The 22618-nt window shown below is 43.6% G+C and overlaps 3 protein-coding genes and 1 long non-coding RNA gene across 8 annotated transcripts in view; 3 read left to right on the top strand and 1 right to left on the bottom strand.

Annotated features, from left to right (window-relative positions):
• Positions 1-20015, bottom strand: part of LOC147166527 (uncharacterized) — a 31086-nt gene extending 11071 nt beyond the window's left edge. The window contains exons 1-2 of the long non-coding RNA XR_015096569.1: positions 19676-20015; positions 15623-15811 (exon numbers count right to left, since the gene is read on the bottom strand). This is a non-coding gene — a long non-coding RNA (uncharacterized LOC147166527). The remainder of the gene's footprint in view (positions 1-15622; positions 15812-19675) is intronic.
• Positions 167-9654, top strand: gpr17 (G protein-coupled receptor 17). Of its 4 annotated transcripts, XM_086090189.1 has the most exons (3): positions 181-296; positions 1910-1969; positions 6419-9654. In XM_086090189.1, exon 3 carries the CDS (start codon positions 6427-6429, stop codon positions 7444-7446), a length of 1020 nt encoding a protein of 339 aa, XP_085946315.1. In that variant the 5' UTR covers positions 181-296; positions 1910-1969; positions 6419-6426; the 3' UTR covers positions 7447-9654. The 4 variants fall into 4 exon arrangements, with proteins under 4 accessions (XP_085946317.1, XP_085946314.1, XP_085946315.1 ...); XM_086090191.1 differs by lacking the exon at positions 1910-1969 and having other exon boundaries at positions 167-292; XM_086090188.1 differs by lacking the exon at positions 1910-1969 and having other exon boundaries at positions 168-296.
• Positions 10248-19207, top strand: inpp5d (inositol polyphosphate-5-phosphatase D). Of its 2 annotated transcripts, XM_086090230.1 has the most exons (26): positions 10248-10507; positions 10581-10644; positions 11593-11728; positions 11797-11941; positions 12025-12165; positions 12394-12484; positions 12564-12641; positions 12708-12785; positions 12853-12976; positions 13100-13206; positions 13466-13568; positions 13668-13864; positions 13933-14050; positions 14128-14224; positions 14547-14685; positions 14826-14934; positions 15019-15107; positions 15414-15495; positions 15587-15676; positions 15756-15866; positions 16425-16504; positions 16575-16662; positions 16747-16893; positions 16960-17185; positions 17304-17728; positions 18647-19206. In XM_086090230.1, exons 1-26 carry the CDS (start codon positions 10368-10370, stop codon positions 18685-18687), a joined length of 3246 nt encoding a protein of 1081 aa, XP_085946356.1. In that variant the 5' UTR covers positions 10248-10367; the 3' UTR covers positions 18688-19206. The 2 variants fall into 2 exon arrangements, with proteins under 2 accessions (XP_085946356.1, XP_085946355.1); XM_086090229.1 differs by having other exon boundaries at positions 12564-12785; positions 18647-19207.
• On the top strand, positions 20002-22293 carry lsm2 (LSM2 homolog, U6 small nuclear RNA and mRNA degradation associated). The gene is made up of 5 exons (XM_086090231.1): positions 20002-20106; positions 20297-20364; positions 20507-20537; positions 21091-21150; positions 21672-22293. The coding sequence occupies exons 1-5, from the start codon at positions 20104-20106 to the stop codon at positions 21795-21797; spliced, it is 288 nt and encodes a 95-aa protein (XP_085946357.1). The 5' UTR covers positions 20002-20103; the 3' UTR covers positions 21798-22293.
• The last annotated feature ends 325 nt before the right edge of the window (positions 22294-22618 follow it).

The following is a 22618-nucleotide window of genomic DNA, read 5'->3' as shown; positions in this document are numbered from 1 at the left end:
TTTCATGTACAAGTAATACCTTAAAAAAAAACAAATTTTCCACTTGCTATCTGTCATGTTTGTGCTTTCAGACTGTGTCCTTTGTGTTGCAACTGCCTGATGTAATCGGCAGCCTATGAGAGTCGTCCATAGCCTATAAAGGGAACAGCGGAAGACATATTCTGTTTGTCGGGCAATTCATCTGCTTGCCTCCACAGCCCAACGAATGATAGTTAGCTACCTAGCTCCACGTCTTTTGATGCACGATCCCTTCTCGCCGTTTCTGGTCTAGTTTTCGCTGCCTCGTCTAGTCGTGAGTACGTTTCTCGCAAACCGCTTAGCTAATGACTTACTGGCCATTCCATGTTTAGCATTTGGCCCTGGCTGATGCAAGAGCCTTTGTTCTCATAGTCATGTCACTGTTAGCCTAGATGGTTGCATCACTGTCAGTTGAAGCTTTGTTTTACAAAAAAATGCCAAAACTATTATTTGTGTTGGTGTTTTGGGGATCCAATTCCTGAACATAACACTACCGACTGAAGATGACATCACCTGTGCTGAGGAAGTGGGCAACGACCAATCATGGCTCAGTTTGCTGACCATACCCAGAAAACAGGTGAGCCATGATTGGTCGTTACTTCCTCGGCACATGTGATGTCATCGACAGCAAGTGGAAAACTTTGTTTTCAAAGTTATTAATTGTTCAAGAAATATAGTGAAGTTATCAAATTAATTTTAATTTTACTGCTGAAAATGGCTCAACGAGTCAAGTATCCCTTGAAATAAACTTGCCCTTCAAAACCCTGCCAAAATTTTGCAAAAGGCTCTTGACAATCTAACTCAACTGGAACCAAAATACTGCAAAAACAAAATCGACTAAACAGCTGAGAAAACAAAAGAAAAAGAAAAACACAATAGGTTAGTGATCAACTACGGTTGCTGTAGGAGCAGGACTCTGTGCACCCCTCGACCCCTCCCCCATATGATCAGATTAACAGATGCAACAATAGACCAAGAAGAACCCTAAGAAATATCTCTCAATGCATGTAATCTTACAAGGCGATGTTTTTTTTTTTCGGGATGGGGGGGCGTGTACGCACGGCAGACAGAGCGTCTCAACCCGACAAAGCTTTTAGTTGCGGGGGCGAGGAGGGGGGGTGTTCTTTGTCCCAATTAGCAGTCGATTAACAGGGTAGCGATGTCAAGGCGCAGATAGTGGCCTCATTGACGGCGAATATTTGCATGAAGAGCAGAAAGGCCTGATGTGTGTGTTGAAAGGCAGCTGTGCTATGAAAGAAATATTTCTCTGCGTTCCACATCTGTGCCGCCGGCGATGTGACTGATTATTTTTGGGCCGTTGTGAGTCGGCATGCCCCCAGGAGGCAGGAGAGCAACAAGGGCCTCTGTTTCTTGAGCGTCCAACCCCCCCCCCCCCCCCCCCCCATCGTCCACCCCTTCTTCCCACCAGCAGCACTCTTGTTTTGCTCCCGTGCACGGGGGGGGGCCCTCTGTGGACCCTTATCAGAGCATCTCCAAGACATCATCTCTGAGGCTTCACTCATAAACGTGTCAATTGACAACACTCTAGCAGCGGGGAAGGCGGGAGGGGGGGGGGGGGTGTCGGGTCTGGGGGGCCTTCATGGTTTCCATGGAGCGGCGGCCCGACGAGCGGCTCCCCGGCCGGGCGAGGCATGCCATTCTTCTCCACTTAGTCTGACTCGGGGCTATTGTGGAGCGCAACAAGTGGCTCTCTGAGGAGGAAGAAAGGGGAGGGTTCAGGGTTCAAACCCAAACCTCCCGTCGGGACTCCCTCTCTCTGTTGTCAAATTTGTACGGACACAAAAAGAGCCGCCGTCTCGCCGGCGAGAACATCTTGAGGGAGGAGAAGCGGAGGAAGGTTAAGAAGAATCACGATCTGTTTATCTCGCAGGGCCCCCCCCCCCGACGTCTTCATTGGTTTTTCTTTCACGTTTTCTCTTGAGGATATCAGGTGAGTCTTTTCGACTTTTCGTTTCTTCGCAAAAAGTGATTTCGTCCTAAATAAATGTAAAGAATTGTTAGCTATTGTTTTGTATGAATTTTTTCGGCCAGTTTCATCCAGAATCCCATGAACCTGCATGATCCTGAAGAGACAAACCCAGGGGTTCCAATCATGCGTGTAGTGGTTCACATAACAGCAGCTGACCTTGGTTCAGTATGCAGTCCACTGGGATAGATCGGCCATGAACTTGAATTGTTTTTTGTTTTTTTTACTCCATTTTTCACGTTGTTGCCGAACCCACTTTTGGGTTCTGGTGTGGCGGGAAGCAATCCACAAGCATGCCCTGGCCATAAAAATGGACTGATCCTCTACTTGAGTCAACTTGACCCAGATCCTTTACTTGGGTCAAAAAATGGGGTCATTTTGTACAAAACCCGGAAAGCTGGGTCAAATTGACCCATAAAGTGGATCGGCCCATTTTTGATCCATAATTGTGTCACTTTTGACCCAACTGTTTTTAGAGCGTAGGTTAAGTTCCAGAGGTGGCAAATCTTGGTCCACAAAGTAAAAACCCTGCCACATTTGGGCTTCAGCCACAGGTGCTTCCACTCACCGGCAGGTAAACGAGCTGCAGCTCGCACGCATCGCTACGTTTACCTGCCGGTTAAGTAGAAGCACCTGTGGCTGAAACTGTGGCAGGGTTTTTCCTTTCTGGACCTGGATGTGCCACATTGGATACTGTCATTTCCAAGTTCCCACTCAATGTCTAGGATGGACGGATGATGGGTTTGCCAACCTCAAGACTACGGACTGATTCTGGGTGAGAATAGGGCTGAACCCCCCCCCCCTAATTTTTTTCATAAAAAAATAAAAATAAAATTGTAATTATTTTTTCCAATTTTTAATAAAATAATTTTTTTTTTAAGAAAAGATTATGAAAAATTAGGGGCATCAAGCGATTACCAGTTTTAATCGTAATTAATCGCATTACTTCACTAGTTAACTCACGATTAATCACACATTTTATATCTGTTCTAATACAATAAAAACAATTCTAGGTTTTCATACTCTTGTTAACAAAAGTGGGAAAAATGTTAAACTAATAGAAATATTTTTTTACGTCTATAGCCGTCAATGGCAGTGAATGAGTTAATTAGGCTACTATATTCGATATATTAACAGGTCACATTACCAAGTTAAGGCTGAGCAGAAAGAACGAAAGACTTTTGAGTCGTCTGTCGTCATCGTGGGCGCGTAAGTAACGTCGGCCCAAAAAGCATTAAGACAACTTTCGTGGCAAGAACGTGTTTTCTTCGGCCGGTCATTTTGTGGCTTTCTCAGTTTCTCTTCAATGAGAGCCTCCCTGGCAGACTCCAACGATCTTGGAGCACACGTTGACCAATCCGTTTCTGTACCCGTTGAAGTAATAGACAATAAACGTCAAAAGGCTTTCAATAAAAAGACTGCAAAATGCGATACTATCGTATTGCAGAGAGTAAAGCCGTTGCAATAAATGTATCCTTTTGTTGACCTCGCTTTACGACTGCATCTGCGTTTGATGTCAAATTATGATTACTTGTTTATCATGAATAACGCTTGCTTTTGGGGTTTCTTTATTCTGTGTATAATTGATTACACTGGTCAACAACACATTTTATTCAGAGCTGACTTTATGTGTCCCTAAATGTATTTTTGACGCTGATTTAAAAAAAAAAAAAAGTATTCTGTTTTTTTAACACGTCAGGCTTTTGAGATAGAAATCCAACGGTTTCGGGACCAGATCCTTGTGATTTTGTAGTTGGATTACTGACACGGTCATTTTCACTCTAATGAGTTTTCACTATTTGAGGTTTCTGAATGCTGCCATCCTCATCGAAAGCCGTCACACGCAAACGCACACGCTACAATGTCTGACCGACCGAAAGCACCAAAAGTCAGGGCGGCTGCAATCGACACGGATTCCTTTTGCTTTTTTTTCCTCGAACCGCCACTCCTTTCAACATCTGCGAGCTTGTGACTGCCAAAACAAATGAAGATGGCGGCGACAAGTCATTACTTTTGACTTTTTGGTCGTTCCCGCCCCGCTGTCGGGATGAAAAGGAACGTCATAACAACATGGAAACGATAATAAGGCGTGGGCAATGCTGTCTGTCGGGGGGGGGGGGGGGGGGCTCCGAGGGGACGGGAGTCGAGGGTGATGAAGCGCGAGGTGTGTCTCAAAGATAACACGAGATCCCAAGTGGAATGCGGGAATGTGTTAGTCAAACTTTAGATGGATGCAAACTGGGGGGAAATCCACACAGGTTACTTTCGGGTTAGCAAGTGTTTGATCACGGTACGAGGCATGTCTTTTTTAATACGAGGCAGCAAGCTGATTTGTGAAAGAGAACACTTGGACATGTTGACAGCCAATTACAGACGACATAAGGTGAAGATGAAGAAGCATTCCGATTCTTATTCACTTGGGGTGGGAATCTTTGACGGTCTCGCGATTGGATTGGCAATGATTTCTGCTTCAATTTATAGACGAGCAAAGAATCGTCTTGATCCGCTCCAGTCTGACTCGCTAATGCTAATTAGCGCGCTACTCACGACACTTTTATCACTCAAAAGAACGGCTATTCATACAAAACGCTTCGGAAATGTATACAGAGAAGCATCTTAACATGACTCACCGCCATATGCTCGTCCTACGCTACAAAAAAAACAACTTTTATTGGCATAACTTGATCGTGAATTTTTCCTTCTACTCTCCAACTTAACTGTGTATCAGGATGCGCGGAACCCCACTGCCCCCAAGTGGTCAAATTGGGTATAACATGAACAGCGCTCCCAGAAAAGCACACACGTTAAACAAAGGCAAGACGGCATCAAATAATTTCAATAAAATCGATTTTGGGACATTTAAAATCGATTCTGAATCGTACTAAATGAGAATCGATTTTTTGGGCACACCCATAATATTCACACTTCAATGAACCCAACATGCATGTTTTTGGAAAGTGGAAAAAATAGAAACACATGAAAAGGGAGAACATGCAAAGTGAAGGCCCGAGATAAGATTTGAACCTTGAACATCACAACTGTGAGGCAGACGCGCTGATCACGAATGCAACCCCTCGATGCAAAACCATAACCGATAATCTCTTCACCATCTCTCGGCTTTTAACAGAAAAGCGGCCCATGGCAGGAAACTCCACACAGCAGGGGGGTGTTTGTCACAGACCGTTCCTCACTGCCCAACAATAGATGCCAGTGTCGCTACTGGCAAAAAAAAATAATCTGATAGTGACTTCACTTTGACTCGCTTAAAGATCAGGACTTCCTCTGTGCAAAACCAGACGGCAGAATTTACGAAGGCATATTAGGGCCACGTCTGATTTAAAAAATGTTTTTATATATTTTCCAGGGCTGGGCAATATTCCAAGAAAAAAAACTGGCAAATTTGCCACTTTTTGAAGTGGCAAAATAAAATAAAAAAAACCTCAGAAACTTACAACAAATACACATAGCGGAACTATAATCAAATGTGAGGAATTGTTGGTGGTTAATGGGACACTGTTTATAAAATGAAAAGGCAGGATTCATACTTATTAATTTAAACTTTACTCATCATACACCGGCAGCTCGAGCGACAACACTTCCTGATCAGCTGGCTAACACTAACCAATCGGAAGCTAGCATACTTTAGGTAAATGCAAGTAAATGACGCAGAGCAGCAGATTCGACACATTAACTTAGATACTTGAACAAAAAAAATAAATAATTATGAATGTGTAAATAATAATTCTGAAAACATGCACAAGTAAATATACATTTAACAAATGAACTTAAATGCTTGATCTTTAGGGTGTGGACCTTCGCAAAGCCGTACCCAACGCTTCAAAGTGTGAATGCTTTACATCATACGGTTAAAGCAATTACTATCTCCTTTTTTGAAAACTCGACCGAAAAGTAATGGCACAAACATCCGAGTAGTAAGCTACGTGTATTCCTCACAAGTTTCTGAGTTGTTTTTTTTATATCACAAATCTGCCACTTTATAAACTCGCAAATTTGCAACTTCTTTTCTCGTAATATTGCCCCTGCCCTGATACGCCGTCGGGCCAAAACGTTCAGTCTTTTGGTGTGTTTTTTTGTATTTTTTTACGCAGCCTGGTGTTGGTGGTGAAGGGTGTGCTAGCTAAGGCTACCATTTTTGTTGGATTGTCTATTTACATGTGACTGATATCCAATATTTAGCAGCATGGCGGACGAGTGGTTAGCACGAGTTAAAATCTAGCCTCCTTGTCCGTTGGTTTGAATGTGATTGCACATGCTTGCTTGTCTATAAGTGGGTAAGGGTTGGACACCAGCTCCCCCCCCCCGCCCCTCCCCAATCCTAATGACGATAAGCGTTATATAAAATGGACAGATGTATTTAACGGCAATCCTATTTTTAAAAATGTTGTTCGACAGATCTCAAGATGGAGTGGGCCACGACGGAGCTGCCCTCCCTGGCGTCCAATCAGACGTCACAAAGCTGCGCAGTGGAGTCAGCAACGGAGAACGTCTTATTTGGGAGCTTCTACATCCTGATCTTCTTCCTAGCACTCAACGGCAACAGCCTGGCACTCTGGATCTTCTCCCACCAGCGCGGCACGTCCTCTCCAGCCAACGTCTTCCTGACCCACCTGGCTGTGGCCGACTTGTCCTACGTGGTCATGCTCCCCCTGAGGGCCACCTACCACCTCACCGGGGGCCACTGGCCCTTTGGCGAGGTGCCCTGCCGGTTGGCGGGCTTCCTGTTCTACGTCAACATGTACGCCAGCTTGTACTTCCTGGCGTGCGTGGCGGGCGACCGCTACCTGGCGGTGGTCCATGCCGTCCGTTCGCTGAAGGTGCGCCGTGCCCGCTATGCCCACGTCATCAGTTTCAGCTTGTGGGCGCTGGTCACCGTCTCCATGGCGCCCCTGCTGGTGACGCACCAGACGCAGGAGGTGGACGGTACGACCGTTTGTTTGCAGCTCTACCGGGAGAAAGCGTCCCGCAAGGCGCTAATTTCCCTCGCAGTTGCGTTTACGCCACCCTTCCTTGCTACGCTGTCCTGCTACCTGCTCATCATCCGCAGCCTGCACCGAGGGTCCCGGCTGGAGCCCACCCTAAAACTGAGGGCCTTGCGCACCATCGGTCTGGTCATGCTCATATACGTGGTGTGCTTCCTGCCCTACCATGCCAGCCGCGCCACCTTCATCCTGGGCTACAGCCACCCGGATGTGTCATGCCAAACGCGCCGAGGCCTGAGTCTGGCCAACCGAGTCACGTCACTCTTGACATGCCTCAACGGCGCCATGGATCCACTCATCTACCTGTTTGGCGCAGAAAAGTTCCGCGGCACCCTGATGCGACTGCTGTGCAAAGACAAGGCAGCAGGGGCATCGGGGGCTACCAGCGGGGAGTTGAAGGGAACCCACGAGAGTTCTGTGAGTGCCAAGTCAGAGTTTTGAACTGGACCTCAATCCGCCAAATGCGTGCCAAACATTACTGAGTTTGATCACCCGGATGTTACGTTCCTCCGACTTCCATGCGGCAACCACTCACAACTATGTCAGAAAACCCTTTACGACACGGACAGTCATAGCAAAAGGGAACAGCAGAAAGTCGGGATCGTGGTGTTAAATTGAACATCCGGAGAGTCACTTCTCCTCCGCTTTATGGAGAAACACTGGATGCTTTCAACCTGTTTTGCAAGATATTTCCCCTTTCCCGGGCACCAAATAAATGCCTTCACTAACGAAAAAACAACAGTCCACCGATAAATATGACCACAAAAGGTACCAAATTACGACCAAGTGTTACGTATTTTAGTTAAGTGAAATTTTGGCCATGTGAAATAGCGCAAAAATCCAAAAGTTCGTCTGGTTGGAAGCTGAGTGTTTTTTGCCTTTTCCTTTATTTTTTTTATTTATTTTTTTTTATTTTTTTTATTTTTTGTTCACCTAAACCGAACACCAGGAGACCCGAGGGGACCAAAGAAAACCAAGGAAGGTGAAATCCAGCACCGACCAGACACCCCCCACCAGAACTCCTCCCCAGCCCAAGAAACATCCAGACCCCAACAAATCCCAAAAACATAAAATCAGGGAGGCCTCAAGAGACCAAAGGAGAGACCGAGAAAAGGAAGGAAGGACAGACGAAGCCGCGTGAGATCCTTTTTTTGCCTTTTCCTAATCTCAACCATAAGCGTCCCATGTAAAGACGTCCGGTGTTTTTTTTTAAATTTTTTTTAGTGTTGACTAGATGTTTTCTTAGTGCTGACTACGTTTTGTAACGGTCTACAACATCACTGTGCCTTTTCCTAATCTCAGCCATTAGTTCTATTTTTTCCCTATTTAACATGGCCGATAGAGGTCGCTAAACTACAATACGTAACGTTTGGTCGTATTTCGGTGCATGGTAAAACGGTCGTTATGGGCGGTTTTGTTGGAGGACTTGTTAACAAAGCAATGTACTTGCACCAAACTTCAAGGTGACAAAGGTTGTACTTCAAATCCAAAAGAACTTTAGTATATATTTTCCGATGCCAAAGTTGAGGTCCAATGGTCGATCCACAGACACTTTTTTTTTCACACCTGCCAATGTCCAGTACCTTGATGGTACTTTGACCCGCCATGATGGCTCGTATTTTTCGTCGCTTCCAGTACTAATCTCATTGATGGCAAAAGCCTCTGAACTGTGCTATATTTATTCCTTACTATGCATTTTAACAACTTAAGTGTTTGTTCATTGTCAACTCTTTTTTTTTTAATGCATGTTGGCGTGCCAGATTAAACCACAAATCACCTGACTGCCAACAAATTGTCTCGAAACCATTACAATGTAAAGTGTAATTTTTTACGTACGTTGCCTGTTTCTGCATTTATCAATATTTCAAATGATACCAATCTTAGGATAAAGATTAAGAAGGTTAATCAAGTTTTAAACTGGTCACACCTTTTGGGTTGAAATCATAACCTTCTTGATTGTTACCTACAGTATATCACTCGAATCACCTTTAAAAGATGATCATGCTGGTCTCATGTAAATCAACTCATCTTTGAAATTTTACACAGACGCCAAAGTGAGAGCCCAAAGATAAAGATAATGGAGTAGAAGTGAGAACAATTTCATATTAACATGATCATAAGTCAGAGTACTAGCATGTTAGCATGTTAGCTCCATGTTTTGTTGATTCGCTGTACAACCTCAAAGGAGCACTACATTCACATAATTGAGTATTTTCACAGTATCGTGTACTTATGCTTGACAAATCTTCATTGTAAATGTAAACATCGTTGCCCAGTAGCTTAAAACTATTTTTGTTACATTTCAGTTTTTTTTATGAATTTTATATTATTATACAGTATACTATGAGTATTTGTGGGTTTAATGTTTTGTGTCTTTTTGAAACGGTTCCACTGAGGATTTATTTGTTTTAGGAATTTACCTGTTGCTAAACGACACTCCAGGAAATGCAGACCGGCCAATCACAGTATAAATATTTAAAAAGGCCAACTGAGGAATTGGCCAGTTAAGTCAACTACGGCCAAAGGCGGGATGACAATTTTATAGTCCGACTGCTTTTGTGTTTTCAAATGATTGTAAATAGAGAATTTGGAACATTGTGAACCTTTTTGTGACTTTATATTGTCAACAATAAACATATGATGACAAAAGTTTGGTCCATCGCTGAGCTATGTCATGATCAGTACATTTAGTACGAATATACCATTTGGACTTCACGCTTTACTGCGAAAGTGGCTGAAGCTATTTAAAGATCAGGCAGGGCTTGTCATTTGTACATCTACTTTTTTTGCGTCACGTGACCCGTGTTGTGGCTTTCAGTGGTCTATTCTGCTCCTCCTATTTATGCAATGCTTCCTGTCCATTGCATGAAAATGGCAAGCCGTTCTAAACTGGTGCTTCCTGAAATTTCTTTTTCAACACCCGACTTCTCATTTAAATTCATTCGAGATGATCATCAGATAACAGGAATTTTAGTGTTGAACATCAGGCTGATTGCTTTTTTAAATAAAAGAGTCACATGTCTAGTTATATTAGAAACTAAATCATTTATTATTGGTACTTCCCTTTTGTGAGTTCCTCATTTTCTTTGTAACAGTTAAAATACATAAAAAAAACAACGATATGAATCTGCAATTAATAAGAGAAAGGTATTAACAATAATTTTGTGTATGTATTTGCATTTATGGATGTGTGACATATCCGGCATACGAGGAGGTGTGTGTGTGCGGATGGTTGTGTCTGTTTCAAATGAGGAAGTGAGAATGACAGAGTGCACTTGTGAAAGATGAAGCTCCCAAAAACAAAAAACAATCGGCTTTAAAGTTAGACTCGTTTCGATGCAAAAGGGACAGGACCGATCAGGATGCACAGCTACCACGCTTGGTGTCATGGCAATATCACCCGGTCCAAGACGGAGGATCTGCTCTCTAAGGTGGCCAAAGATGGAAGCTTCCTCATTCGGGACAGCGAGTCCATACAAGGGGCATTTGCCCTGTGCGTTTTGTAAGTATGCAACATGATCGTCCTCCTGAACGCGTTAAGTGTATCTTTAAAGAGTGACATTGTTTTACCACAGATTTCAGAATCAAGTATACACGTACAGAATCTTGCCCAATGAAGACAAGAAGCTGTCAGTCCAGGTGGGTCACAATTTGTTCAAGGTTTCTAAACACACTTCCCAACTGTCATATGAGTCCAAAGGAGGTCATCCATTGTGCAATAAAACGGAATCAAACTCAAATGAATGAAAACGACTTGTCCTCTGAAGGTGGAGAGGGAATAGGAAGGTGTACACACAGAGATACCGTCACCTTGTGGCATTTTCTAGGCAAGTCAGGGTCTTAAGTGAAACTGGCTGAAATAAATCGATGCGTCACAGATCAGACACAGCTGGGCAGAACATGATTAGGATAGGCAGTGAGCTCACTGGCTTAGAATGAGTATTATAACCAAGAGCTGATTGGTAGACATACAGTAGACAACAGGTGTCAGAGTCCGGTCTCCGAGGGCCTGAGTCCTGCATGTTTTCGAGTTTTCCCTACTCCAACACACCGGATTCAATGATCGGAATCATTATCAGGCTCCTGCAGAGCTTGCTGATGATCTTCACTATGAATCAGCTGTGTTGAACGTGGGAAACCTCTAAAACAAGCAGGACTCCGGCCCTCGAGGACGGGACTTTGACACCACTGCAGACGGAACAAGACAGGAAAAGAGCTGACTGGTTGTTACAACCAGAACAGAATACAAATTCTTATTGGTGGACATAGACGGAACAAGATATACGGAAAAAGCTGCTTGGTTGACAAAGGAGGAACAGGATGGGAAAGGAGCTGATTGGTTGAGACAGGAGGAAGAGGTTAAGCAAAGGGCTGACTGGTTGGAAAAGGTGGAATCGGACAGCATGGACAAACACCTGAGTGGTTGACACAGGTGGGATAGGTCAAATTAAAGCTAGAAACCTAAAGAAAGAGTTGTCAGAGATAATCATAGGGAAAAAAGTTGTCCAGTGAGGAAGGGGGGGGGGCAGTTGTTGATGACAAAGATATATCAAGGATTGCGTGCTTGTGCTTCTCTCTTTCCTCCAGGCATCAGAAGGAGTTCCCATCCGGTTCTTTTCCATGCTTCCAGAGCTGGTGGAGGCCTACCACAACCCTAACATGGGGCTCATCACGCATTTGCAGTATGCCGTCCAAAGGGAGGAGGAGGTCGATGAGGAACCGGGTTAGGACACATTCAACTCAATGTTGAAATCCAACAAAAGATCCTAACAGCCTTGGTTTGTCCTCCAGAATCCAACAATCCTCCACCACAGCTTCCACCAAGGAACTTCATGGCCAACGAGATGAAGGACGGTGACATCAAGTCCTGTGAGCAGGCCGGCAAATGTCTGTCAGACGCCTTCCTGATGAAGCTGCAACACATGGACATGGCCACGTATGCTTGTTTTTCGTCAAAGTTGACAAAATAACCGCTAGGTACATTGTCTAGGGATTAAATGGTTTTACTTGCATTTACAGGATACCAGAGGAGCAGCAAGCCCTCATTTTTGAGTACTTCAGGACCTCCATTTGTCTGGATACTGAACAAGTCCAGAGTGGGAACACCAGCCTTCCTGGTCTCAAGATGCTCATAGTGGCAATCTGCAAGAATCTAAACAGGTATGCTCATCCATCCATTCTTTCTTTCTTTCTTGTATGCTTATTCTGTTCAGAATTACGGGCGGGATAGTCTATCCTGGCGCACCTCGGTCAATCACAGCATTCATGCTCACACTAAACCTACGTTCACTCAACAAACTCACATAACAGTCTTCAGTACAGATAACTGAGACAAATGTTTTACCAAATAGTACATATATAAGACTTCTTTTTTTTTTGGCGAGGTAGTGAAATTTCCCGCATCCTACCAGCTCTGGAGGCTTGCCATAGAGCGTTGGACCAGCAGCTCTCGCCAGGCATTGGACTGTTTCCAAAACAAGTGAGTAGCATACTTGACCTTTTGTGAGCCGCAGAACTCAACAAAAACAACTTGTCACTGGCCTTTTTTTTCCTTCCAGATTCCTGCAGATCCAGGCCAAACTGTGTCCTTGAGGCTGGAGCAACTGACAAAACTGCTCTACTCCATTGAGGACAAGGTAACTTCCAATGTTCATGCCGATGAGTTATGCCGACGGGTTAAAAACCTTTCTCTCTCTACTCAGGCTATAAATGCTGTGTGCAACTCTGTCGGCTATGAAGGAGGCCACAGAAAGTCTCTTCTACCGCCTGTTGTCTTTGAGGTACCCCTGGCACCTTCTGGGAAATATATGGTTTGTCATTTATTAATCATGGTATCTCACTTGGAAGGTCAAGCAAGAATCTCTGGGAATCCCCACCAAGATGTTCATTAAAGTAGACGTGGACGGCGGGAAGCTTCACATCAAAAAGGCAAAGGACGTGCCTGACGACAAGTATTTTGTGCACAACAAAAGTAAGCTTTTTTTTTTTTTTTTAACCACGCTGGTGATGACTCCTGGCTGCCACTTTTACAATCGACCCGATTCTCTGTTGTAAACCTGCACATTTTAAACCATGTACTGTAACCGTTACCCAGTCAGACAGCTGGTGAAGTCGCAGAAGATGCACGCCAAACTGGTCATAGTGGTGGAGACGGAGAAAGAGAAGATTTTACGCAGGGAGTTTGTGTTTGACAACACCAAGGTCAGTCTTACTTTCGGCGAGCAGAGTACGCACGTGCCAGTTTTTATCATATGTCAGCAGAAACTGTTTTGCAAGGAGGAAAAATCACTCATAACACATTTCAGACTCAGGAAAATCTTTCAGGCATCATAGAATTTTCCTCTTTCACAAAAGTGGAACATACTCAAATCCGGCCCATTAATCGGGATGTCTGTGCTCATGTGCTCATGTGAAGATTCATTGAAATAAGTTTATAAGAGTGACATTGTTCCTACATCAGAAGAGAGAAGGCTTCTGTCAGCTTCTTCAACAAATGAAGAACAAACACTCGGAAAAGCCAGAACCGGACATGATCACGGTTTTTGCCGGCACCTGGAATATGGGTAAGAATCTCGAGTTCTGGCAACCACCTGTAGGTTAAACTCAGTAATCCTACCTATTAGACCAAATGGCATCATGTTCGATTATAATAAAATCCGCAGGAAACGCAGGTCCGCCGCACAACATCAACTCGTGGTTTCAGTGTAAAGGCCAAGGGAAGACCCAGGATGACACGGCTGACCACATCCCGCACGACATTTACGTCATCGGGACGCAGGAGGACCCTCTGGGCGAAAGGGACTGGGCCGACACGGTGAAAGGTGTCTTGAGGGATATCACAAATATCAGCTTCAAACAGGTCAGTGCGTCACTCAGGAAACGGCACTTTGTGCGGTGTCCATCCTAATTGAGCTTCTGACTTTGTAGGTCGTGATCCAAACGCTGTGGAACATTCGGATTATGGTCCTGGCCAAGCCAGAGCATGAAAACAGGATCTCGCATGTTTTCTCCGACAGTGTCAAGACTGGGATTGCCAACACTTTGGGTATGCAAGCCTAAAAAATGACCTGACACAAACGTTCCTTCCTCCTTGCATCAACTGTGACGTTCAACTTTCCTCAGGAAACAAAGGAGCAGTAGGAGTGTCCTTCATGTTCAACGGAACATCCTTCGGTTTTGTCAACAGCCATCTGACGTCGGGAAGCGAGAAAAAGCTCAGGTGGGGAGGACATGTCGGTTTTCATTGCTTCTGGTTTTGACAATAAGCTTTTTATTTGACCATTTATGACTGAAATGTCTTCTAATTAGTAGATTAACACCTTAGCTGTTCACAATGGGTACTCCTGCAAGCCTCTGGCCAATAGTTTTCAGACTGGATTCGGGTTAGAATTTCCCGCGCCCTGTATGTATGTGTATGTGAAGAACGGTATGCGCAGTTTAATTTTTCGTCAGCAGGTGGCAGTAGCGATTTGAAATGGAATATTCTCCGTTCAGTAGCTTTAAATGCCGGCGGGAAATTTGAACGCGTACATTCTTTGCAGGCGTAACCAAAACTACTTGAACATCCTGCGATTCCTCAATCTGGGAGACAAGAAGCTCAATCCGTTTGACATTACTCATCAGTTTACCCATCTCTTCTGGCTTGGTGATCTGAACTACCGTGTGGACTTCCCAGTTCTGGTAACTTGCAGAAAAGAAAGAAAATATCATACACACATAAGTTTAGGTGTTGTGAAAGTTCTGTTCAGGTGTGTGGCTAAATAAATGACCCCATCAAACTTGTTATTGGAGTTTTGGGCTACCGTTTTGCACTTTGTCAGGAAGCAGAGTATGTGGTATCAAAGATCAAGCAGCAGCAGTACCAGGAACTCCTGTGCAGAGACCAGCTCAACATGGAGATCAACGACGACAAAGTCTTCTTGCACTTTGGTACGTTTCGGTTGATCAAACTCATACTTTAGTAATAAAAAACGCTGAGAATTATTTTCTTTCTCTCTTTCTTTGGAATCACAGCTGAGGAGGAGATCACATTTGCGCCCACATATCGCTTTGAGCGCTACACGCGTGACAAGTATGCCTACACGAAAGCCAAAACCACAGGGGTACGCTTGTGTTTTGCCAGATGTTTTACCCCCTCCTCCACTGCTCAATGCCTTGACATGTCCAAGCATACAGTATATGTAGATGACATTGTTTCTCAAATGCAATCGAGTGACTCAGAAAATTATTGAGACATTTTACTCATGCCGATAATATCATAATACTGCCATTGTGTAAACATTTTTGTGGGGACCCCCAGAGTGGTCTGCGGACTGCACACTTTGAAACACTAAGTATATCATACACACACACAAAAAAAAAAAAAACGCGCTTTACTAAAATCACGTATTTACACTGAAATCCCGCAGACTAAATATAATTTGCCATCATGGTGTGATCGTGTCCTGCGGAAGTCGTACCCTCTGGTTCACGTGGTCTGCCAAGCCTACGGTTAGTCATTTCCAGCTCAAAAGTATTTTCTAAAATTCGGGTAAAAGAACTCAAATGATTTTGATTCAAGTGTTTCTTCTCAATTGGCCAGGCTGCACAAACGACATTATGACCAGCGACCACTCACCGGTATTCGCTTCATTTGAAGTGGGCGTGGCCTCGCAGTTTGTCTCCAAGCGAGGTTGGTCATGCTGCGGATGATTTTCCACTCATCCTCTCCAAAACCACAGAGTTGTGTATTTTCCTTTTGTTTCCTCTAGATCCAAACAGTGCGCCCCAAGGCGGTATCCAGATCATGAACTGCAAGGCCACCCTGCTGACAAAGTCAAAGACCAAGTTCTTTATTGAATACCACTCCAGCTGCTTGGAAAGTAAGCTAACTGTCATTTTGGTCAATTAGAACATTTCAGGTTGAACACACTCATACTGTTGCTTAACCACCATTATTATAAAAGGTATTAAAAAAAAAATTATGTTAGTGTCTGAGAATTGCAAGTAACAGCAAGATGAGGTTCACGTCACAGATGCACCGCCTGCAAATCATTTTATAACGATTTGAATTGTCATGCAAGTGTAAAAATGTTTTTAATTTTTTTTTTTACAAAAAAAGTGAAAGAAAAAGCTAAATGTGCCCAGAATTCCTCCTTTGACGCTTGCTGTGTTGAGTCTCACGTACAGTAATATTTGTTCAGTATGTTTAAGTCTTGATGGTGACGTAATTTTGGCATCTTGAGGTCCATCTTTTTAAACATGTGTTGCCAAAGAAAAAGAAAAAGCCTGTAATTCACCTTACATAATGGTGGTTTGAATTCCAACATTTAATGCAGCTTTACAGGAGCATCTATTCAGCCATTCCTGCGTACCGTAATTGCATCAGCTTCACAGACAGAACCTCCCCAAAAACTGAATATTTCATTGAATTCCTCCAGAAAGTGTCAGGACCCCCGAAGGTGAGAACACGGAACATTCGGATGGCTCCATCAAAGTGTGGTTTGGCAACCAAGTTGAGGTAAGGATTCGAATTACGAGTAAAGTGGACCTGTCGCAGAACCAAATGAATCTTGTCTATCTATTTCCAGCTGACACCAATCATTTCGGACGCTGAGTACCTTCTTGACCAGCACGTCCTCATCTGTGTAAAATCCACTGACTCGGACGAGTCGTACGGTAAAGACGGCCGAAAAAGGCGGCGGAAAGACAATGTGGAAAAGACTTGAAATGGAAGGTTTTTGTGTGCGTATTTGTTCCAAGGTGAGGGTTGCGTAGCCCTGCGAGCCGCCCAGTTCTGCTACACCGAGTTCCAAGTGGCACTCACGCACCACGGCGAGAAATCCGGCATGTTGACCGGCGGTATTCAGCTACACACCTCTGAAGGCAAACCCACGGAGAAGTTATATGGTGAGTCCGATCACTTCGTTTCGTTGGAAACATTCGCTTGATCCGTTGCCTTTCTTTGACCCTCAGACTTCGTCAAAGTGGAGAGAGACGACTCCAAAAGCAAAAGTGGTGACAGGACTCCGGTCAGCCAGTCAACGCATGACATATCCAACCCCAACTACATGGAGGTGTCCTACAGGAGCGTGATTGACAAAGGTTGGAGTTACAGCATGCCGCCCAGGAACCTGCCCATCGCAGGCCAAGCCGGGATAGACTCAAAGAAGAGTTCCACCGGAAAACCTTTGAAGCCAGCGTGAGTGCCCGGTTTCACAGTTGACAACCGAGTGAAAGATGTTTTTCCCATGAAGCAGTACAGTCCAGTTCTGAACTGAACCAAACAGTTTGATGGAAATGTGGATTTGATCTCTTAGGAATGTGGAGGCGTCAGAGATGTTTGACAATCCACTCTACGGGTCCATGAGAACGTCACAACGTCAATGCAAGGACCAGGATGCCACGCAGAAGAACCAGCTCTTGCAGCCAGATCCCCTTTTAGGATCTAAGCCAGCGGACGGAGACATCGAACGCCCCCCGGTGCCCACCCCTCGCAATCGTTCCTTCACCTGCTCTGAGTCTAAGGCTCCCCTTCCAGCCGCTGTCGCCCAGTACAAGAAGCCAGTGGTTCCATCGCGCTCGCAGGGTTGTGTCGTCAACAGCCGACCGCCGATTCCCATCAAAGCTCGCCCAGGACCTCCGGATGTACTGGCCCCCAAACCCAGAGACTACAGGGACAGCTCTGAAATCCCAGGGAAGCTCAGACTGCCAAGGACCGGCCAGACACTGCTCCAAAAAGATTGTAAGGAGGGTTTCGTGTCCACACTTAAAGTTCACAACTCAATTTTTGTTTTGGTCTCATTTCACCCCAGTTCGGTTCCTCAGTAAACCAAAAAAGTGTGAAAGACAGTTTCCAAAAGACAGTGGTCCCCTCCGTTTACTATCCGGAGTTACAGCGCCATTCTGCTGTTAATCAACCTTATTCGATAGATCTGAATGAGGTCAGATTGCTTTTTCACCACAATGGAAACCACTAGAGTTCCTTTACAACTGTCCTCAGGTTCTGGAATCAATGACTTTTTTCCATACCTGAGGTCTGATCATTTTCTCACAACAAAATCGTAAAATGTTGTTTTTTTAACAATCTACCTAGAATTAGTTTGAAACCATCCTGAGGTTCTCGAACCGGTTGATTTACACTGCATATTTTTTTCAACGCGCCAGAGCTATGCAAGAATTAGTTTGGAAACTTGACAAAGGTTTTGAACCTCGAGGGCTGATTGCTGTCTCATTACAACAGAAATGAGCCAGAGATCCTTCGGAACAATCCTAGGGATTTCCAATTGGTCAATTTAGGCAGCACCTGAGGTCAGAATGCTTTTCACCACAACAGACCCACAGCAGCGCCTGTTAGAAACTGTCCCCGGGGTTCTCAAACCAGTTCATTCGTTCCACACCCAAGGTCAGGACGCTTGCACACCGTAATCACGGCAGATTTAAACTGGAACACCTTGAGGTTCTCAGACCTGTCAATTCGGTCTGTTGCCGAGGTCAAGTTGCTATCTCACCACAATGCAACTATGCTAGAGTTCATTTGGTTTCAAACCAGGGAATTTGACTGTAAAAGAGGGAGAAACGGACAAAAGGGTGCCCTAACAAATGTGTTTTAAATGTTCAGACCAAGATGTCTCATGATGGTCTTTTTTTTTCTTCTTTTCAGCACATCCCAACGTTCCCAAGATGGGCCATTCCATGAAGTGAGATCTGGTTTCCGTTTGGGACACCACTTACCTGCATCACGACTATTCCTTTATTGTGATCTTTCCCGTGCCTCATTTCTGCTGAGCTGAATGAGTGCCCTCCATAATTATTGGCACCCCTGGTTAAGATGTGTTAGTCTTCAAATAAATTCAATTTCTATTCCATAAGCATGCTCTAATACTGAAAATTGTAGAAACAGTACACCAGACACAGAATCAAGATACCCCCCATGGCCATGTCAGTCCCCGGACCACAAGCCCCTTGAAAACCTTTAGAGTGAGTGAAAGAGGAGAGTACAGAGAGGACCCAGGTCGGCGGATGATCTAGACTCTAGATCATCCGCCGACCTGGGCAGAGGTGGGCATCGAGGGCCGGAGTCCTGCAGGTTTTGCATGTTGCCCTTCTCCAACACAGCTGATATATGATCAGCTCATCAGCAAGCTCTGCATAAGCCTGATCATGATCCTGTTGATTGGAATCAGCTTGTGCTGGAAGTGAGAAACCTCCAAAACCTGCAGGACTCTGGCCCTCAAGGACCGAGATTGCCCACCTCTGATCTGGAGAGTGCAAATAGAAATGGTCGAAGATCCCTCTTTCTGTATTTTCCCCATCTTGTGAAACATTATAGGAGAAGATTAAGTGTGGTTTTGTTGGTAAAAGGGGACTGTTTAACATCGGGGTACTAATAATTGTGGCACACATGGTTTGATGTAAAAGAATGATTTCTTAATGTGGTATTTTCCCCACTGAATAAATGCACTCAAATTAAAGGTTGGTCCTATAATATTTTGGCTATAAAAATTAATTAGAAGCTAAAGAACACACACATATGGACACATATTATTTACACTTTACAGCAGCCACTGAATGTTTATAAGTCGCATCTTGCACATACTGTTATTGAACATTTGATGATGCTGAGATGTATTATCGTTGCTCCTGTTTTATAGCACGACAAAAAGAGTCACAGTTGAGTAATAATACATACATTGGCGACGTACTGACGTATGTTGTTCTCCATTGGCACTTCCAGGCAGTACATTGAATAAATAACAATCCCGTGGAACCTGTGTGGAGAAGGGAAACTCGAGTGGATATCATAAATCGACAAAGTTAGCGTCAACTACTCCACGTGTTGTGTTGCTATCTGTAGATACCGCATCACAATATTTAATAATATAAGGAACCAACATTTAGTTGGTAAATGAAGTACCAAGTACCATTTACAGTAGACATAACGATTAACATCACAAGTGCGAGGCAAAAGCCTACATTATGGTCAATTTAGCGAATTTGGCGCCACCCGGTGGAACTCTGGACAAAGCGCCTCCATCACCACGTTGTGTCGCCGTGATATGACGTCAAACACGTAATCGACGCCAGCCCAAACGCCGCAAAAATCAAAACGGCGCAGCAATGGTGAGAAAACCGGCTCGAATGAATGGATTTCTCGCGATTTTCAGCCTTTTTGGCGATGTTAAATGAAACTTTTCGTCACATCGAAGAGAATGTTTTCTTTGTTTGTGTGCTAACTTCGTTCTCTGTGCTGTTAGCTTGCTGCTAGGCTAACGTTGCCGTGTCGTTTTGTGCTCTTTTTTGTTATGTTCAGCTTTTCTACTCGTTTTTCAAGTCGCTTGTGGGCAAAGACGTGGTGGTGGAACTCAAAAACGACCTGAGGTGAGCTTTACTGCTATATTGGTTACAATCGATTACCGATAACGTTGTGTGAATCCATGACAAATTGATTGTAGCTAGCGTGCATCATCGGTTGTACCGTTTTACACACAAGTGTTTATTGTATTTTTTATTTTCATTTTAGCATATGTGGAACGCTTCATTCAGTCGACCAGGTACGAGTACATTTTTATTTATACTAATGTCATTTTTTTTTAGAGTGAAATGTGCGTTGTGAAAGTCCAAAAAAGGGGGAAGAGTTTTTAAAAGTAATAAAATGAGGGAAATTTTACCTATCAAGGATTCGTAAACATAGCTAGCTTAAAAAAAAGAAAAAGAAGAGAGTATGTCTTAACTATATTTGTACTTCATACACTTATAAATTATGGTGTTTCTTCTTTTAAGAAAAACTTGCTCATAGCCAGTAGTTAAATCTTATTATAAGACCTTAAAAAAGGCTTGAAGAAAGTGACATTCTTTTTCAAAGAAATTGCCTGGTCAGGAAAAAATACATTGGCGGACAAATAGCAAAAATATTTCTTCCTTGATTTGAAATATTTCACGGCGGCGTGCATTTGGCTAATAAAAGATTTTAGCTTTTGCAGTGAACGTACTGTCTTGGTGTGTCAAAATGGACACAATTAAAAACAAAGCGAGTGCTGACTTGCTGACCCAAGACTTTTGACCATGCCTTGACACGCTGTGGTTTGTTTCCTTATCCTGTTTCAGTACCTCAACATCAAACTGACAGACATCAGCGTCACAGATCCAGAAAAATACCCGCACATGGTAAGTAATGTGATGGGGTTGCTAGCCAAAACAGCAGCATCTACTACAGCCCATTGACTTGATTGTTTAAACCAATGGCAACAAAAGTGAGCCACACCCTTAAGTGAAAACGTCATGTGACTTTTTGGTGTTAGAAGATTTCAGGCGTGAATGTAAATGACTGTCACGCGTTCTCATACTGGTCACGAGAAGTTCAATCTGGCGCCGGATGGGAACGCCATCTAAAGAAAGCCTGCAAACGGGAGTAAAGCAGACTTTCTCATCAGACCACATGGGCGCGGTTCAAGTAAATCATGCCCTGTGGTCTGATGAGACCAAGATGAACTTATCTGGTTGGGTCGGTGTCAAGAATGAAATGATGGTGGCTACACAAAATATCAATGCTTCGAAAGTGTTTTTGCACAAACTCGACACTGACATGGTAGTAAAAACGCGACGATTAGCCTTCCGTTAGACTCTGACTTGTGGTCCCTCCACAAGGTTGTGTTGTGACACAAACTCTTGGCGGTGGTTGATTTCAGTTGTCAGTGAAAAACTGCTTCATCCGCGGCTCGGTGGTGCGCTATGTTCAGCTGCCCGCCGACGAGGTGGACACGCAGCTACTTCAAGACGCCGCACGCAAAGAGGCCATGCAGCAGAAGCAGTGATTGCAGTTGTGGTTGGGGGGTTTGGGGGGGGGGGGGGTTATTGTTTGGGCTAAGTTTGTCACCAAGAAGACTTGAGTTGTTTTGTGTTCATTCAAAAAGAGCTCAGGTATGGGCTCGTCTTTGTTAGTCAACTCCATATTTTGACATTAAGAAAACATCTTACAAAATATTTTAAAAAATGCAAATTATAATTACCATCTAAATATCCGTAGAAGGGATTGGTTGATTTAATTTCATGTGAAAGTAATTTGGAGTCAGCAGAAGCCCAGCGGATTTCATACCTTTCTTAATTTTACTGTTTAAAAAAAATAATAAAAGAAGCAAACTTTTGTATGAAACAGGTATTTTTTTAAACCTCATGTTTTGATGTCTCTTTGTTTTTTAGTTTTTTTTTACTGCAACTGTGACATTGGGCCCCAATAGGATATTAGGTGTTGCTTTGTAAATGCTCAAATGTTTATTTCTGGGAAATAAAGCTGCAAAATCTCATAGCAAATCTGGTTGGTGTCTGTCTTTAGAAACCCCCCCAATGTATTTTATTTATTACTTGAAGGTATATTTTATTTAACTTTAGCTGTTGTATGATTTTTTTTTACTAGGACTACAATGAGAAAATTGTCATATGAATTTTACACGCAAATTTTTTTTATTGTGTGAGTAAATAGTTATATTTTCAAAATAATCATATTGTTTAAAATGTTATGTCTTTTGGAGAAATAGATGATTGCATGAGAAAAGTATTGTAAACTTAAGAGAATTAAAGACATATTTCAGAGCAAAGTCATAAACTTAAAAAAAACTTATTTTTCCCCCCTAGAGCT

The sequence above is a fragment of the Leptonotus elevatus genome, chromosome 11, assembly GCF_054856555.1.
Source record: "Leptonotus elevatus isolate MCC_2025b chromosome 11, RoL_Lele_1.0, whole genome shotgun sequence".
NCBI classification, from domain to species: domain Eukaryota; kingdom Metazoa; phylum Chordata; class Actinopteri; order Syngnathiformes; family Syngnathidae; genus Leptonotus; species Leptonotus elevatus.
This window is presented reverse-complemented; position numbering and strand designations above follow the sequence as displayed.